This window comes from Manacus vitellinus, unplaced genomic scaffold, assembly GCF_001715985.3.
Source record: "Manacus vitellinus isolate BGI_N305 unplaced genomic scaffold, ASM171598v3 scaffold_38_pilon, whole genome shotgun sequence".
Taxonomy (NCBI): Eukaryota; Metazoa; Chordata; class Aves; order Passeriformes; family Pipridae; genus Manacus; species Manacus vitellinus.
Window position 1 is genome coordinate 1,734,100 of NW_021940526.1, and position 17,918 is coordinate 1,752,017.

General features: G+C 41.0%; 1 protein-coding gene across 3 annotated transcripts in view; it reads right to left on the reverse strand.

Moving 5' to 3' along the window:
* The window catches only part of SPTLC3 (serine palmitoyltransferase long chain base subunit 3), a 95,881-nt gene that overhangs the window by 26,649 nt on the left and 51,314 nt on the right, over positions 1–17,918 (reverse strand). For all 3 annotated transcript variants that reach the window (XR_001921264.1, XR_001921263.1, XM_008932985.2), the window contains exons 7-9: positions 14,376–14,481; positions 6,787–7,006; positions 4,533–4,659 (exon numbers count right to left, since the gene is read on the reverse strand). Coding sequence is in view for 1 of the 3 variants with exons in the window: in XM_008932985.2 (XP_008931233.2) it covers positions 4,533–4,659; positions 6,787–7,006; positions 14,376–14,481 (453 nt within the window). In the remaining 2 variants the exon portion in view is untranslated. The remainder of the gene's footprint in view (positions 1–4,532; positions 4,660–6,786; positions 7,007–14,375; positions 14,482–17,918) is intronic.

Below are 17,918 nucleotides of genomic sequence, written 5' to 3' on the forward strand. Positions count from 1 at the left end.
GGAACTTTTAAAAACAATTTTTTTTAATGCCAAGCTGAAACAGAAAGCAGTGTTCTGCCACTTCTCACAATTTTAACGAGCTCAAATGCAAGAACGCAGAGTTTGTTAAAACAAAAATGAAAACTAGTCGTTGCAAAAAGATAAACCAATCAGCACAAATGGCAAAGTAAATTAACACTTTAAAGAAACACTTTAAATCTAAACTATCTCATGAATTATCTTTTAACACAACAAATCTTTTAACAGTAGATTCCAGAGGACAGGGTTTCACATTTTTCAGCATCCCATAAAAACATATGAAAAATGCCCACTGTTGTTGGTGAATTATTGTTTGCCATGCTTTAAACAGAAAAATGATGCCTTTGCAAATGCTGCAATTTGCTTTTTACACCACTATCATCTATTATTAGTCATCAAGAAAATTGCTTTGGATTTTCTAACAGTTTTAACTCTGTCTGCCTAGTGGTTCTACTTTTTAACTATCAAATTTAAATGTAAAAATATGTTTTTGGTATTCTCATGCAGAAAGGGGGAAAAAAAGAGGTCTGAGGTCACAGCTGGAGGGGCTGTGTTGCATGCAAGCAAGTGTACTTCAAAATTTGTGCAGAGTCCAAACACTCTTGAGTCAACTGCAGTCTCATCACGGGGATAAAACCACTAAGGCAGCTGCTGAATTTCCTGAGGTATCTCCAGTGGTGTAATGAGAAGCCATGAGGAGAACACATAAAGAATATCTATATTATGAATTTTAAAGAGTAAATGCCATGGGAACTTCTGCTCCCCCTATTTCCTAATAAATGAGCAGAGACACATTTGAGATGAAAAGGCCACTAAGGCTTAAGAGGAATAAAATGAATTTTTTTTTTTTTAAATAGACTATATGAACTGAACTGTGGAGCTTCTTGCCTTATGACATTCCTAATGGAAATACAGCTGCCAGGAGTTCATACACTTTAGAACAACTCTATTATAGGAACTATAATGGTATCTATGACATTATGTTACTAAGAACAAATGCGTCTTGTTCTACAAGCCATCGATTTTCAGTCCTGTAAAGCATGGCACTGGATAACACCAGAACTTGTACTCTACTAAAAATCTGATTTCACATGAAAATGGAAATACATTTGCTTTTTTTTGTAGTCAACTTCTGACTCTTTTGATATAAGTCACTCAAGAAACAAAGCATTTGGTCATAGTAACCTCAACCTATTCCTCTTTCCCAGGCAGGATCAACAGGGTATATCAGTTTTGAGGGAGCTAGTACCTTCTTCTTATTCAGCATTTCTTGTTCCTCAGTTTCTCAATTCATCACAGAAAACATGACAAAAGAAGGAAACTATAAAAGCTAGCTGTGGGCTCTGCAGTATCCTCCCAGTTACACTGCTGTGACATTAATATCTCACAACTAACACAAATACTGATATGGGACATCCCCACATATTTGTGCACTGTAGCCTGACACAGGCATCTGCTGTGGATAATTTCCAGTTGAACAGTATAAGTTTCACAGAATTACTTTTAAAGTGTTAACCTGTTCTTTCCCTGCAATGAAGATGTACCCCTTGTGTCTATAAACATCTGTTTGTATCTTGCAGTCAGGCATCCAGTATATTGATCTTATCCTAGAAATGCACATCACCATTCCTCTTCCAAATGAATAACCATATTTTAGTAACTGAAAATAAAGGAAGAAAATATGGAAGATCAATCAACTGAATATACACCAGGATAAACACAAGCAGTATTACTGCACTTCTGGCCTCTGGCATTACCTACTATATAATTCCGCCTATTCTACTCTCTTCTAGATCACCTGCTTGCTCAACAAATTAGTGGAGAATAACTAGTAAGAAAATGAAGGGAATGTAAGAGCCTCATATCTGGAAAAATATAAAATACTGTGTGAAGGACTAAAAAATAAAGATTTTTCGGAGCAGCAATTTAAATCACCAAACAGTCTTCCTTCTCTTAGTTTTCTAATTATCTGCTGAGGAGTCAGTCATGAAGTTCAGATATAAGAACATGCTTATGTGTTACAATGTTTGTCATCCCCTTATTTCATCCTCTTTTCAAAAAGCACCCTCTAGCTCACATGGAACTTTTTAGCAAATTCTAATTTCACTCTTTTGCAAAGCTTTTCCAGTAGTTTTTTCAAGGTCCCCTCCCCTACAGAAATGACCTCTGGAGGACAAGCCATCAGTGGATGGCATCTCCTTATAAAGTATTCCCTAAATCATTCTGTGGGAAGAGAATGTAAATAGAGATAAATTGTAAAATAAACTCTTTCTATGAATTCAACAGGCTTCCAGAGAACAAATGGTCTGTCGCACCCTGCGTACCACTTGAAACTTTTCTGTCAGGTGTCTCTGCTACAAAGCTCACTCCCTCACAACAATGACTTATGTGCAGGATTCACCATTTTCTATGTCAGCAGACTAAAAGAACTCTGCCAAGGTCACTGTTGTCCTTGGCATAAAAAATATTTAAGAAGAGACAGTGCTTTCTCCCTTCTGTTCTCCCCTCCTTTCTAAGCCACCACCTTCCTCTCTCTGGTGCCAAAGTAGCATTGTAATGTGGTCCAGCACAGCATTTTTTCCTGTGTTTTGGGTTGTGGGGTTTTTTTGTAGTCCACAAGACAGCCTAATGAAGGGAGGCCCACATGAAAGAAAACCCAATGGACTAAAATAATGGGTCTGGCTCAGAAGGACAAGACACATTTTTACACATCATAGCCAGTTTGCTAGCCTTTGTGCAATGCTCTAAAGTTGTGATATATGATTTATTCATTTGTTTTTCTACTCATTTGCATTTCATATTACAAGACACTTTTTAAAAAACTGACAAAGCACTAATTTATTTCATAAAGGACATGCAGAAGACTTATTAAGCTCTTATTTTGTGCAGAAAGACAAACATTGTGTCACTAAACAACTCTGCTTCTGGAAGAGAGAATGTTTCAAACTCTCAGCCCTAAGACAGACATGCACATCTTAAAAGACTCTGTCTTGAACCAAGTTGTCCTATTATCCTGCACTGAACTGCATGCAGAATCACGCTAGTTGAAGAGCATTTGTAACAGACTTTGAAGGCCTGGAAATGCTCTGCATGTTTCATGTTTTACACACAGCAGCATCTCCGAGTGCCTGAAGTCTGGAAGTCTTGGGAAGGCTCGGTGTCAGACCGCCCTCTCACGGCAAGCGCCAGGGCAGAGAGCAGCCCCGAGGTGGAAGAAAGATGTCAGAGCTGGTCTCTTATATTGAACAGGATGTAGGCATCAGCATATGCAAGCCTGACCTTTCAAATTTCAAGTTGGAAGCAGCTGTTCCACTCTTGACTTCTCTGCCAAAACAACAAAAGCATGGCTTGCTCATCATCTGCACATCGCGCTGTAGTTTTGCCGTTGCACTCAGCAGAATTTGGCACTGGCACTGGATTCCCTATCCCTCCTTCTGTACTCTGGGGTATTGTAAATTCTGGCCTCATTGAAGTGCTGTGCAACAGAATAGTGTAAAGCAGTATCTCACCTGCTCTTATCTACCCTTTTCTTCCCCATTCCCTCCTTACCCCAGTCAAATCTATCAGGGAGGACCAATACAGAATTAATTCTGTTAGCATCAGACAAAGAGAAAATAGCACAGCACGGTGCTGCTGGACCAGTATAAGAGAGATTGCAATTCAGAGCAGAATCTGTGTCTTTAGCTGCATGTTACACAATAATTTGACTCTAAGGAATTCCTGAAAAAACCATACAAATTCAAAAACCATCAGTTTTTCTCCGTGTTGGGGTTTAAGTCCTAGAATACCAAATCCATATCAGCATCACTTTGAAACAGTGGCAGATAGCTATGTCACATAGTTGTTCTGTTGCTTGCTGTATAGAAAGCAGGTTACACAGAGGATTGGACAGTAGCTGCATCTACAACTTCAGGAGAGGAATAGAAATAAACCTGGTTTTTCATAAAGACACCAAGCAACCAATTCTTCAGGGACAAAATGTACTTCAGAACTAGCTTCTGGACACCACAATTGATATCTGAGTGAGGTAGGAATTATTATAATCATCTCCTCATACTGTCATTTAACATACAATACCTGTTCTGAAATGCTGCACCATGCTTGTGTTGCTTGCCATTTTGAAGGTCCAGACGTACAAAGAAGCTAAACTGACAGCACCTAGCCCAGAAGTGAAGGCATGTCCTTATGAACCCTCCCACAAAGTCAGATAATATACGCAAAGGGAAATTCATGTATTTCTATTCCTTGCTGCAAAACGGGACGGGCTGGCAACTATTGATCCAGAATTCCAAAATATTTCCATCCCTGCTGCACGTGGATGAGCATGGAAAAAGAAATAGAGTTGATAGCACTTAAAAGTATGGTGATTTAGATATTAATTTTGCAGTAAGAATGATTTCCTTTGCATTGCATTACCATACTACTTTGCTGCTGGATGACACATTGCACGTGCTCGCACCCAGGAGGTGCTTTGGAAGTAACTGGAGTAAATGAAGTGAAAGTAGGTGGCTTACCTTGTGTTGTCCCATCTAGTCCCATGAGACATTTCATTGCCCTGATGATTTGCTCTGCTACGGGTGGACACATGGATGTGGCGTACACAGCACTGTGAGAATGAGTTCGTAAAAAGTCCACAAGGCCCTTACACAAGCAAAACAAAGCATGAATGAGCTTGGAGCTGGCCAAACAGCAGGTCTCCCTCTTAACTACTGCAGGAGTGGGAATATGCAAAAGGAAGAGCTATATTTCACCAGCTATTGGTTTGCTTTCTTGGCTGCCACTGTTAATACATGGCCTGAAGAAACATCAGGCAGGTGCAAGTACTTTACCATGTAAGTGGGGCAGTTATAGCTGCAACAGAAGTCTGTTTACTTCTGTGCTAAGACTTATTACAAAGCAGCCAAAATAATTTCAAGACCAATGAACAGCTGCACTTAAAATAATGCTGCTCAGTTCCTCTCTGAGAATGAAGCAAAGCCTACATGACTTCAGACTAGTTTCTCTGCCTCATGACCTAATTCAGGAAAAGCACCTTACTGGGGTCTATCTTTGTCTATTAGCACAAAAATTTTCAAATGAAACTTTCCATCAGTGTGGCAGGGATAGTTATGTTAGAGTTGGTATAGTTGCTTTAACATTTCCTTGTACAACTAAGAGCACAATCTGTGCTCCTAGAAAAAGCACTGATGTACTGTAGGCATATCTAAAGCACCCGTAACTCTCCTGAATCCAGGGATCTGGTAGGAAATCAGATCTTATTAAGATCATCATTGTTGCAACAGCTTATACCTCCTAGTGCATAATATCAGAGTAGCGGTTACCATGCTAAAAGCTGAATTCATGTTACTGAGAAAGGGATGACGCTTGAAAATTGGACTATGGTAAAAAAAAAAATCAGAAAAAACCCAACCCAAAGCGGATTAGACAAGTTACTGCCAAAAGAGCTGTATGAGTTTATGCAGTAGCTCCAACGGTAGGGATAAAGACTTACCTAACCTTACACAGGCTATGCATGGCTATATTGCAACTGTACTCCTAAGGGTTTGGGTAAATAGCTGAGAAGGCTTCTGTGCTCCAGCTGATGCAGAATAAACAGTGCCACCCTGAGTTTTTGGCTGCAGAAATGAATGTAAGTGGGTGAATGGGTGAGCAGGCTTCTGAGGTTCAGAAGCCTGAGGCAAAGCTTACTGACACACACAGGCGTGAAAAGAATGACCTGTTTTCATTTAAAGTAACTTCCAAGGATTAGAGCATGAATTACTTCAGACTACTTTTCACAGGTCTAGTCTTTCTATACTTTTTAGTTACATCAGCTACATTGTCTTTGGTGAGAGTTAAGCCTTCAGATATAAATTCAGGAAGCCGAAGAAACAGAGCAAATTGACTCTTGATGTATTATGACACCCGCTTTTAAGATCTCCAGGGGCAAATCCAAAAAAGACAGTAAGAAATATACAATTTATACTTTCTTATAGCACTTTTATTCTACTGTAGGGCTACACTTATTAATGTTATCCTGACAACAACCATATGGGCTGTGTAAACAGGCTTCCCACTCATTTAGCAGACTCCTTAAAAAATACATTCAGCAGGGTCTGAAAAGGGCAAATAATCAGCAGCCACTTGATCTCTCTGTCAAGCAACAAAACCGATGACATTTCACAATGGTGCTGATTATGCTTTCTCTTCTACACCCCCAGTTAAAGCAAACTCAGCTTTACTTTTGTTGACATCTGTTGTTGGCAAGAGATTGTTTTGTTAATGTACGCGGAGCAACTGAGGACACACAATTTACTATTGCAAAAGGCCCTCAGTAATCCTCTTTGTCCATTCTTCTAAAAAATGCAACTATGTCAACTGTTTAGGAATTTTATTATCAGTGGATGAAACTGTGGTTTTAATCTCTCAATATTGCCCCACACATTGTTTACAAATGCGAAACAAAGTAATGAGCAATCCGCATGCAAATTAATGTAGGGAAGTATATTTAGCCAACCACAACGTGTCCAAATATTTCCAAGACAAACAACAATCATTAGGGTGGCACAAAAAATACCCAGCTCAAGCAAATTACATAATGTGAACATGAGACAAAAAGAAGAGTCTGACTGCTTGATGTGCGTTTGGGATCCAGGCAAAAGTGGTACTAAACTCTAGAGCAGTGCTCATGTAAAGCAGTCTGCGTGAAAAGATACTGAAATGTATCATACCTAGAAAGAAGGTATTTCCCATCCCCTTGATGTTAAATTGTTTATGCTTTCCTTTTACCTTTTTGCCAGCTATATATCCTCCAGCTGCACCAAAGCTCTTTGTGAACGTTCCCATTAATACATCAACATCATCAGGGCTCATCCCGAAGTACTCCACGACTCCTCGGCCCGTTGCTCCCACTGCACCGATGCTGTGAGCTTCGTCCAAGTAGAGGTAGGCTTTGTATTTGTTCTTCAAGGAGACTATCTCTGGCAGGCGCACGATGGACCCTTCCATGCTGCAGGTGGAGAGAATCAGGGATGAACAACAACTCCTGCACTCTTTCTCTTTAAGATATTGGCAGAACATATAGTCATTAATTGCCTTATTCCATGAAACACCTTCTGGAACCTCAATTTTTTCTCCCAGTTCAAAGAGAACTTGCAACCCTTTCCCGTTTGCAGGTGAATATAAAAAAGTCAAAGGTAAGTTTTAGGATTCGAACAATCCAAACCAGTCACAAAGTCTTTGAACATTTGCAAATTGTCGGCATGCCAAAAAAGAGAAGGAAATGTATAAAGAAAGGGGGAGATACTCACCCAAACCAGCACATTACAATTCATCAGTATAAACCAAATATTATAATGCATTATAAAGAACTGCTATAACTCAGTCTAGTTCTTGCTGACTTCATCAACAGCTACTGTGCCAATATTTGGGCATAACAGCTCTAGAGAAAATTCCTCTGGTGCAGGGGAGCTGGGTCCAACATACACAGGAGATGGACCACATGAAACCCACAGCTGGTGCCATAATTTTAAGCAGCCACAGTCTTCAGAGTGAACAGAAATCAGGGGTTAGAACAGGCAGCTCAAATCCACTTGGCCAATTGTTGCTCTCAGTATGTACTTTTTAGGAATGTGGCCTGCTACCTAGTAATCAAAAGGAAAAAAGTTTCCATTCCTTTTCTTTTTGCTTTCTTACAGCCATACATGAAAGGGAAATATTCTGAACCTGCACTGGAACAGGCTGCCCAGAGAAGCTGTGGATGCCCTATCTCTGGGGGGTATCTCTGGTTCAAGGCCAGATTGGATGGGGCTTTGAACAACCTGGTCCAGTGGGAGATATCCCTGCACGTGGAAAGAGGGTTGGAACTAGATGATCTTTCAGGTCCCTTCCAAGCCAAACCATTCTATGATTAGTGGCATATTGAGATTTGCAGAAATGAGAAAAGATGACAAATCTTTTGTACTATTGGCAGCCATTTCAGTAAGTGAGAAGGCACAGAGGAGGTGTACAGCAAAATGAAAGGGAGATAAATAAGAAATGCTCTCTGACCTCATAAAGATGACATATCCATAGTAATGCTGTGAAGACATGTCTTGAAAACCTTTGTGAGATGACTACAGCTACGCTTGGATATGCTCAGATGCACTCAGTATTCATGTTCATGAGTTTAACATGTTCTCTTCCACCAGCTCTAGCAAGCTGGTCTTTAAATGATAAAAACTTCTTATCAAACACAAAATCAGTGTGCTGTGTGCCAGGAAAACCAGTGCTCTGTGGCTACAGCCCACAGCTAAGGTGTATCCACTTGCAAATGCAAGGAACTTCAGGTGAGCAGAAACATGAGTTTGTTCCCAAGTAGCAAGTATAAAGGAGCAGTGCAATCAATAATGTCTTGGAAATTTTTAGATCCTGGACCAGTGGCTTTCACAGGCTGTTTTATTGTCACACTGTGTGTCTGGAAGTTTGGAACCACAAAAGTAGCAGGATGTGTTTTTAGAACTCAGGAAATTTCTGACCATTTTAGTCCTTCTTCATCCTTTGGTCTCTTGAGTCAGCTTGGAAACTGTTTGGTCTCCAGTTTTGAAGGAGACCTGCCCATAGGCAAGTCTCCATTAGTTTAACAGCACGAGGGAGTAGTCATGGACAAGGGTTGCCTGTGCTGTTCATAATGGGAGGTTCAGAGAGCCTGGCTGCCTGTGCCTGGAGGCATAATTTTGGCTGTAGGTGACTGCTGGAAAATCTTGCCCTTCTGTCTTGCCCAGCCATGAAAGAGGCAACTGTGGGGCTGTATATTGTCACCATGATCCCTTGCAGCAAAGAAGGGTGGGCTTGTACTGCAAGCTCCTGAAGACTGGGCTTTCTCACTTTTCCCAAATGACACTTGGCAGCTGGGGAAGAAGCAACTCGAACCACCACAGCTATTTTCCTAATGAATACAAGGGCAGAGCCCACAGTCCTCACATAGCCCAGAGTCAAAGCATTAGTCAGCTAAAAACTACCCTGAGCCACTGGATGTGCTTGGACCTGCTGTGTTTGGCAGCTCTCAGCTGTGTCTGGTCAGTCTGCAGGGTGGATGTGTGGACAGAGTGCCAAGTAGCACCTCTGCAGAGGGAAGCAAACAGCCATCCCACCCTCCACCTTCCAGCAAAGCTTGGGCAGACCAGCTAGGCAGGGAAGGACAATAACAGTTTTCCCACATGTATATGGACATCATTAGGCTTAGTGGCTCATGGAGATTCAGATGGGAGAGCCAGCATTTAATTTCAAAAAGATGAGAGTAAAACTGGTAAATTAAAAATGTTGCATATTTGTGGAATGGGAACAAAGTTGTGCTGAATCCCAGAATACATGGAGCTGGTTCATGGCTGTTGCAAGATTTAACCATTAAGAAGATTTAATGAAAACTTTTCTTACTCATATGAGTAGGAGATTTCTCTTGGAACTCTAAGCAAAACAAGGCACTTGTATTCAGTTTCAGAGTTGATTTACTGCTCTGGAAAGATGCTGGCTGACATAAATGTTATAACAGTTCACAGAGATCCCAACATGGCCTTGAAGTGTCCATGGATAAAGTGCTACTGGATTCATGCATGCATTCTGTGCTGCCATTCAAACAGGCCTCAGCCCTCCTGACGGAAAGGATGACCTGTTTTGCTGCCTGCTCTGCTCTTGGTCTCTCTTTTGACCCTGGCAGATGGTTATTGATATGCACAACACTGTTTAGAACTGCTTCAAGATAAAACTCACTTCACAAAATCCCTTGGGAAGCCCAAATGGAGTTTACTGAATTCTTCAGTAAATATTGATGTCAACTCAGCTTAAACCAGAGAGCCAGAAGTGAAGTGTAATGGTTCTGTTGCATTCTGATTGTGTCACTCAGCTTTGTGTACAAACAGCTATTGTGTACAAACCTATGGATCTGTTTCCAGATCTGCTCAAGCACCCGAGACACATCAAAAAACCTGGATGCAAATGAACATAAACTGGCTCTGACTAAGCCAGATGTTCTCATTATGACACCCTGTCTTGTAGCAAAATTTCTTAGCTTGGTGGTAGGGATGAAAAGTTTCTAGATTGCAGCTGACTCTCGTCACCCTTGTTTGGTGGACAGGCACAAACGCATGAGTTAGTACACACTCAGTTTGAACCTACTTCCAGACATGAGAAGATAATCCCAAGTTTTGGGAATGCTGAAGTTTGAAACTTGATTCAATCCCTATCAGACCACTGACATTCCTTCTGATGCAGCTGATGAATTGTGGAGCAGGTGCTTTGAGAGACAGGAGGTGTGCACTTGTGATGGTCACTCCATTTGGAACAGAGGCTTCAACTTGACAGGATGTTTTTTTGTCCAGTTAATTTTGAAACTTCTTGGGAAAAGAACTGCTACCACAGTTCCAATTTAATTTTTTTTTCTGTTATGAAAACTAATTTACTGATACTCAACCTGTTATCTACTTCATAACTGCATCATTCAGCATCTCTAAACATGCCCCATAGTACCACAATGTTTTCAACATTTGAAAAGTTTATCTGTTCCCCTTTCAGGCTGGTTTGTAATTGGGAAAATCCCTCCTTTCCTGGCCTGTTACTCCCAATTTTAACAGTTCATTCCATTTTAACAGTTACTGTAGGCACTGTTTTCTTACATAAACGTCGTACATTCACACAACAATCTCTGTTTTGTAGTTTAGAGCAATAATTTTAAGGAAACTTTCCAACTCTGCCCTCAAATACAACTCCATACACTGAAATGATAGAAATGTTAACCTTCAATGTTGGTCCCTGGCCAAAGACATTAAATGCTACCTCATTCTTTTCTGGAAGTCCCAGTCACTTAATCCCAGGAAATAAGAAATAACCCTGATAAATTTCCTACACTACTGGCATTGAATCCCAAGGAAACTTCTAAAGCACATGAAAAGGCACTGGACAATATCTAACTGATCAGAGCTATTTTCTTAGCTGGAAGGGAAAATACCCAAATTAAATTAAAAGCAGGGAAAAAACAAATGAAAAACAATCTGTTTTGATCAGTTTCTGATGCCCCATAACTCCTGCCCTGGGCCTTGGCCTATCTGACTCCTAAGTAAATAGGCATGGAAGAGAGCAGAAGCCTACCACGGACCATGTAAGAACACAGTAACTGATTAATCCAGAACTGGAAATGGGAGAAGCCAAGGAAAACATTAGCTGGAATTCAAATAATAAAAATGTGATTTAGCAAGTCAGCTTAACTTGTGCCTTGGTCACTGCCAAAAGTTGTTAATGTTTTTTGTGCTGAAGATTGATGGTGAGATGTCTCCCTCAGTTTGGAACTCAAAGGGAATAGATTTGCTCCTAGACTAGTCCAAGTTAAGGATCAGCTTTCACTACTAGTTATATTTACTTCTGATGAGTTTTTTTTTTTTTCTTTCTAAGATAATAGAGACATTTAAAGGCAAACAAATATATACTTATTGCTATTGGTTTGACATGAAGCTTGAGTTCTTCCCAAGTTGAAGGGCCAGTTCTGCCTTCAGTTGTAACCAAGCAAAATCTGTGGCTTATGGTTTCAAACACAAGTCTGATTTCCAGAAATGCTCGTGTTGGCTAACAATGACCCTTTTTAAATTTTGCCAGTTGGTAGGTCCAGGTTTATGCACAGTGTAAACACTTTAACATACTCCTAATGGAAACAGAAGGCAAATTTTTTTCCATACCATAAACGTCACCATACTAAGACTATGGTGTCCCATATAACAATATTTCTTTGAAGATGGAAAGCTTAGTGTTTTCTTTTGCATCTCTGGAAAAAGCATTTCTGTAAAAATTTGCCAAGCCAAACTTGCAAATCAAGATATTTTAACTTGGAGAATGGCTTTGACCAAGTTATTTAAATTCCGTATTAGCTGTCCCTGAAGCATAACTTAAATCCTTTATGGAAAAAAAAAAAGCAGTATTAACTATTGTAAGAAGGATACATTAACTACACTCTACCTCCCCTTAAACCCTCTTGATGAATGTTAATTTGTCATCTGGCAAACCTTCAAGAAAACCTAACATTAGCCAATATGGGGCTGGAAAATTTTAGTCTTTCAACAAGTGTGGGCCAAGAAAGAAAAGAACATGCACACAAAAAGAGTATTTCTAATATGTCTTTCTCCAGCTATTTTTTTTTTTTTTTGCCTATGAAATGTTCTTAGCTACTGACTGGATTTGACTACCCGGGCTGTGAGCCTGTTCCCAGCAGTGCCCAGGGCTGGCAGTGGTGGCAGGGACATGGCACGGTGGGGTGTGGTGGCACTGGCCCTGCAGCCAGAGCAGACTTGCTTTACAACCAAACCACACTCTGCAATTTCTGATCTTCTTGGACTATGAAAACAACTAATGAACCAACCAACTCAGCTATTGCTAGGGCTGGTTTCCAACGAGAGACTATCAGAGAGGTGAGCATTGGTTTTCTTCTACTTTATGCCTGTCAGAAGCATAGACACTCAGGGCACAAGTGGTCTTAATATTATTTAGCCTTTATGGAGCTGAAGGAACATTATGCTTCCTTTTCAGTGAGGTACTCTGAGCTTTAACATGTTTTTATTTTGCATTCCAACAGAAGGTTCTTTGATCTTTGGAAAATGAAATCTCCTTTTGAAACCAACTGCAAAACTAGAGGAAAAGAAAACCTAAATCTGGAAATATATATAATATTTACTATATTATGGTTAATATAGTAAATATCTGACAGTGGGTTTGTCCTACTGCTTGGAATGATCTATGCTTCTGTGTCACCAATCTACCTTCTTGTTGTCTTGTGGTCAATATTCAGGGTAAAGGATTTAAAAGCGAACAAAGCTCAGCAGCTGGAGGTTTTTCTGCCAGCCATGTGACCAGTGGGGATATTTGTCAGTAAAATGTTGGTGGTCCACTTAATTTCTGCATGATCAAAGCCCTTAAATCTGAGCTTCCTTTTAGTAGTGCCAAGTGATGTTTATTTGCAGTTTTGCTCTGTTTATTCTGGTTGAAAGGACACATTCAGCCTGCTTTGGATCAGCTGATCTGCTGCTGACCTGTTTCAGCTCTGACTGACAGGTGTTTAGATAAGGACTGATTTGGTCTCTTTGCAGATGGAAAATGTTCGGTGGAAAGAAAGCACTGACAGCTATGAAGTTGTGATGACATGAGATTGTAAAAGATTTCTTACCAAAAAAGCTAACTTGCTCAACTGTGCCAGCATTTTACAGTAAAATGGCATAAGCGACTGCCCATCCAGCCTGGCTGTATTTCAGCAACACAGGATATGATCCCTACATATAAAGTTTAATGCTGCTTTTCTAAACCGTGTCATGTCCTGTGAATGAGAGCTTCTGGTTCCCTTCTCTCTGGGGCAGGTGTTCCTACTTCCCAAATTATCCTTCTCCTGCTCCTCCCCTCCTGTCATCACCGCAGCAGCCTTGCCTAGATACCTGAAAACCTTCTTACTGTACAAACACTGCTTCTTGAGCCCTTCCCTCCTCTTCATGATCTCTGCCTTTCCCTTCTCCAACTTACCCACCAGTGGCTTCCCCTCCACGCCATCCACGAGCCCCACGGTTGCCTTCCCAGTAACGCTCTCCACAGCCCAGGATGGTGAGTCTTGCTGGTGCCACTGCTTTGCTGCTCAACTATAGTGACTGTTTGTCTCTGACTGGGTGTAAACTGCACCACAAGAGTAAACCAGAGCTACCTGACTAGGATGCCCTATAATTGCACGGTATTATTGATGCCAGTATTATCTGATGGATTCTCAAAGGCGCCTCTCTCATTTGAATTCCTCCAGGGACTAGGGCTACATGGAATACCACCAAATAACTCTTTAAAAGCCAGTCTTTTAATTGTTTTTCTGTTAAAGTGTGAGTCTGTTAGATCCAGCACTAATTACCAGAAAGGTGCTGATACACTTAGCCTAAGTTTAGCTTGGGATTTTAGATTCTAGCAGCTGGGTAAGAACTGGGTACACAGAGCTTAACTAATTCAGTGTAGTTGTCTTTTGATCTGTCCATGCATAACAACTCTAGAAAACTCAGCTTACTCACTTAGCAGAACTCACCTACTATAGCTCCATGAATTTTATCACATCTGTGACAACAAACACCAGCTGATCCGTCTTGCTCTCAATACATCTCCCACTCCACTGTGATTTGCTAAATCAAGATTCAGAACACCCCACTGGAGCTATAGGATCCAGGGTTCAGGTTGATATAATGGAAATTAACGTATTTATGAGATCACAGAACATTATTGTAACTTCCAACCTCATTAAGATTTCCCTCAGATACTTAAAGTCAATATTCCCTTCACTCAATATATCATTCTGTCCTCAGAAATGACAGGGTACTCATCTTTCTAAAACACACACATACCTGTAAATCCCCTCCACGAGGATGATAATTTTTCTCCATGCTCTGTGGGTGCGAGGCTGCCCATATATTATTGCATCCCTCAGCAACTTCTCGAGGCTCTGCATATCTTTATTTAAAAATAAGAAAAAGGAGGAAGGAAAAACATTAACAAAGATTTTTCTAAAGGACTTTTCGATTTTCTACTGGGTGCTATTTTTCCTGTACGGAAAAAGACAACATTAAAAAAGAAGAATTTGTCCTAAAGATAAACTTCCTTTATTAATAGGCAAGACCCAACAATTTATTTAATTAAATACAGTCTAGTGACTAGGAGAGTTACAAAAAGCTTCCAGTTATGCAGCTTATCTGGGAAACTCATATTTATTTTTAAAGGCAAAAGGGAATCACTTTGCTTAAGTACTGAGGCTAATTGCCAGCAGTTCTCTGTAGGGGTTGCTGATGCTCTTAGTGTCTCAGGGCTTCTGAATAGTGAGGTTTTGGTTGCTTTCCAATGACAGGACCATGAGTAACATGCATTGCTTCAGCAAAGGTTTGGGCAAGGCTGCATGAAGTTCATCAGGTGTCCTTCTCAAGAAGGAAACTGAGTAAAAGATTGCTGGTGAGAGAGGGGGAGGCAAGTGGATACAAGCACATGGCATGGATACACTGATTCAGTGCCAAAATGCTTGGCACTGGTGGGACTTTAATACAAGGAGGCCTGGAACAATGTTAGACACTTAGCTGATTTCTTAAGGACTGAGTATGGGTAATCTCATACAATTCTTGAAGGAAAGCCATTGAAGTTTTGAAAAACAGGGAAGAAGCAAGAAAAAACATCACAGGAATAAGGGTCAGGCCAAATGTGACCCTCTGCAGAGCTGTAATCTAACCAGCATTCTGGTGTCTCCATGAATGAATACTCTCCAAAATGAATTATTCTGGTACTTTTCAGGAATCTGGATTGACATTTTAAAATGTTTTCAAAGAACACTTTACTGAGTCTTGTAAGGAACACTACAGTTCAGCTCAAACTGTGGGTTGAAAAAATCAGTAGCATTTTTTTGTGATATAACCCCATTTGTTCAGTAACACATCTCAACACAGTTGTTATAACCTTCTAAAATAGTACTAAGTTAATCTGTAGAATGCAATTGTCCCAGGCAAAGGAAATATAACTTAGAAATATTAATATTGATCTACACTTTGGTTTTGGTCCGACTGGATGGGGCCATTTGTACACCAACTGTGTGCACCATGAATAACCCATGACCTGAGAGATGACAAGGTTATGACTTTAACCCTTCCATCCTGATGCCTCACCTCTTGCTGGTAACGTACTGATGTCAGTGAAAGATAAAGGTCTCAGCAACACTTCTGCCACTCTGCACCTTCCAGTGTAATCTCCTGATCTAGCAAGTCCTTGCTGTACTTTACAAAGCAGAGAACATCAGCTGCCCCTTATCTCAGTGGTGCAATCACCTGCCCCTTATCTCAGTGGTGCAATCACCTGCACAGCTCAGTGAACTCCGAGATGGAAATGGTGTTAGGAACGATGCAATGCAGACAGCACAGTTTCCACTAGATGGCAATCAAGGAAATAAAAGTTCCTTGATGCTTTACAAGGGAAAGTTATAACCCAGCTCAGCATTTGCAGCTGCTCATGTTTTCTTTTGTTTGGAGTAGATAACATTTAGAAATCCTTTCAAGTTCTGAGCATTAAAGGGCTCCCCTGGAATAACGGAATGCTCACTCACAGTAAAATTTGGATGCCCCTTTTTCTACATTGAATTATTCTCTACTGATGTCACTGTCATCTAAATCCTTTTGGGACCTTTGAAACCCTCTTCTGAAACACACAGGGTCTTTCCATTCAGTGTTTTGTCTATATGTCCATCCAGATTGGTCCTAGACTTCAGCAAAGTCATTTTGCCTCTGAGCTAAAAGCATGGCTTGAAGATGCAGTTGTTTTAACACATATTCACATGGGAAAAAAAAAAAACAACAAGGAGATAGAGAGAAGTGAAATGTCAATAACTCTGTTTAAAAAATACATGGATGTGAATAGATCCTCTGTCCAAACTACCATGGTACACGAGGGCACAGACAGGGGGGAACCTCTCTGAGGGATGAGCTTGACTGACTTTATATGTAACACAGTCCAGCTGGAATACAGGCTAAGAGCATGTCTGTTTGCAGGATCAGGGCTATCTCAGTTTCTTTTTGATGTTTCATTCTGAAAAATATGTATGGGTGACCCTTTCTGAGGCCAGAACAGTGAACATGATTTGTTCAGGTGCAAATGAGTTTTACTGACCTTTTAACTCTGTGCTTGTAGTGCCTCATTTGGAAAGTAGAAATAGGGAGGAGGAGAAAATCTGGAACCTTTAATATTCCCCACAACAGGCTGCTTCTGCTCTTCAAAGTGAAGACACAGTGCTCTATGTGCTTTCCAGAAAGTGGGATATACTGAATGGCCGGAAAAACAAGAGTGCAACCCCAGGTGACTTTCAGACATCAAATTATTTGCCCATTAAATACAGTTAGACTGAGAAACACTGGGACATTGAGATGATCAGATGACTGCACGAGTCCATCTTGAATAACCAGTTACAGGGAAAATAACTGTCCTTCCTGGTTTGACCATCACCAGACCAGGGTTTCCAGTGGCAATGGCAAACAACTGCTCACCAGCATAGGAGTGGGTGGTAAGAATTCCTCTTGATCAGTTACTCAAAGCACAAATCTATCAGTGTCTCACTTTCCACCTTTTACCTATGGCATATTGTCTTGATATGGAGGATAAAGTTTCCTAAGAGGGGACAGTGGATCTGTCAGTGCATCAGTGGACTTGCATAATCCTTGTATGGGATTTTTCAGAGTTACTTCAACAGAAGTACCAAGAACACAAAGTGCCAGTGGGCTGAAGCGAGTCTGGACCTGGGCAGTGTGTCATGCTGCCTCCAGTGCAGGTGGGACACTGGGCTCCTGGAAGGGCCCCTCCCAGGCATGCTCAGGGAGACACGGTGTCTCCACCTCTCATCCTTGCACTGCAACGCTGGGGATGTCATCACTGTTCCTCTGCGTGGGCTGGAAATCTCCCGCATGATGTCAGCTGAATCCTGCTTAATTAAAATAAACAGGCTACTACTACTCTTGTCACATTCTTTCTTTCACTTTGTGTTTGTAAATCTGATTTTCAGTTTCTCCCGTTCTGCACTCTCATTCAAGTTCCTGCAGACTCTGTGGCGACGCAGGAATCTCTGCGTTTGGAATGGGCTGGTGGGAGTGGTGATCACTGCGGTCACATAACAGTCCGAGATTCCCCTGCCTGCCCCTCAACAAACACAGATCTCTGTGAAAGCAAGGGGCACTCACTCAGGAAAGCTCCCTGTTCACACTCAAGTCAGACATGGCTTTCTCAAATCAGAGAAGGCAAACGCAGACACAGCGTGGTCGGAGCAGGATATTCCGGTCTCCTCGCTGAGGCAGCGTCTGTATGTGTCACAGGGAAAGACACGCCAAACTGGATTAGGCTGCAGTCCACCTATCTGCTGCAATAATCTT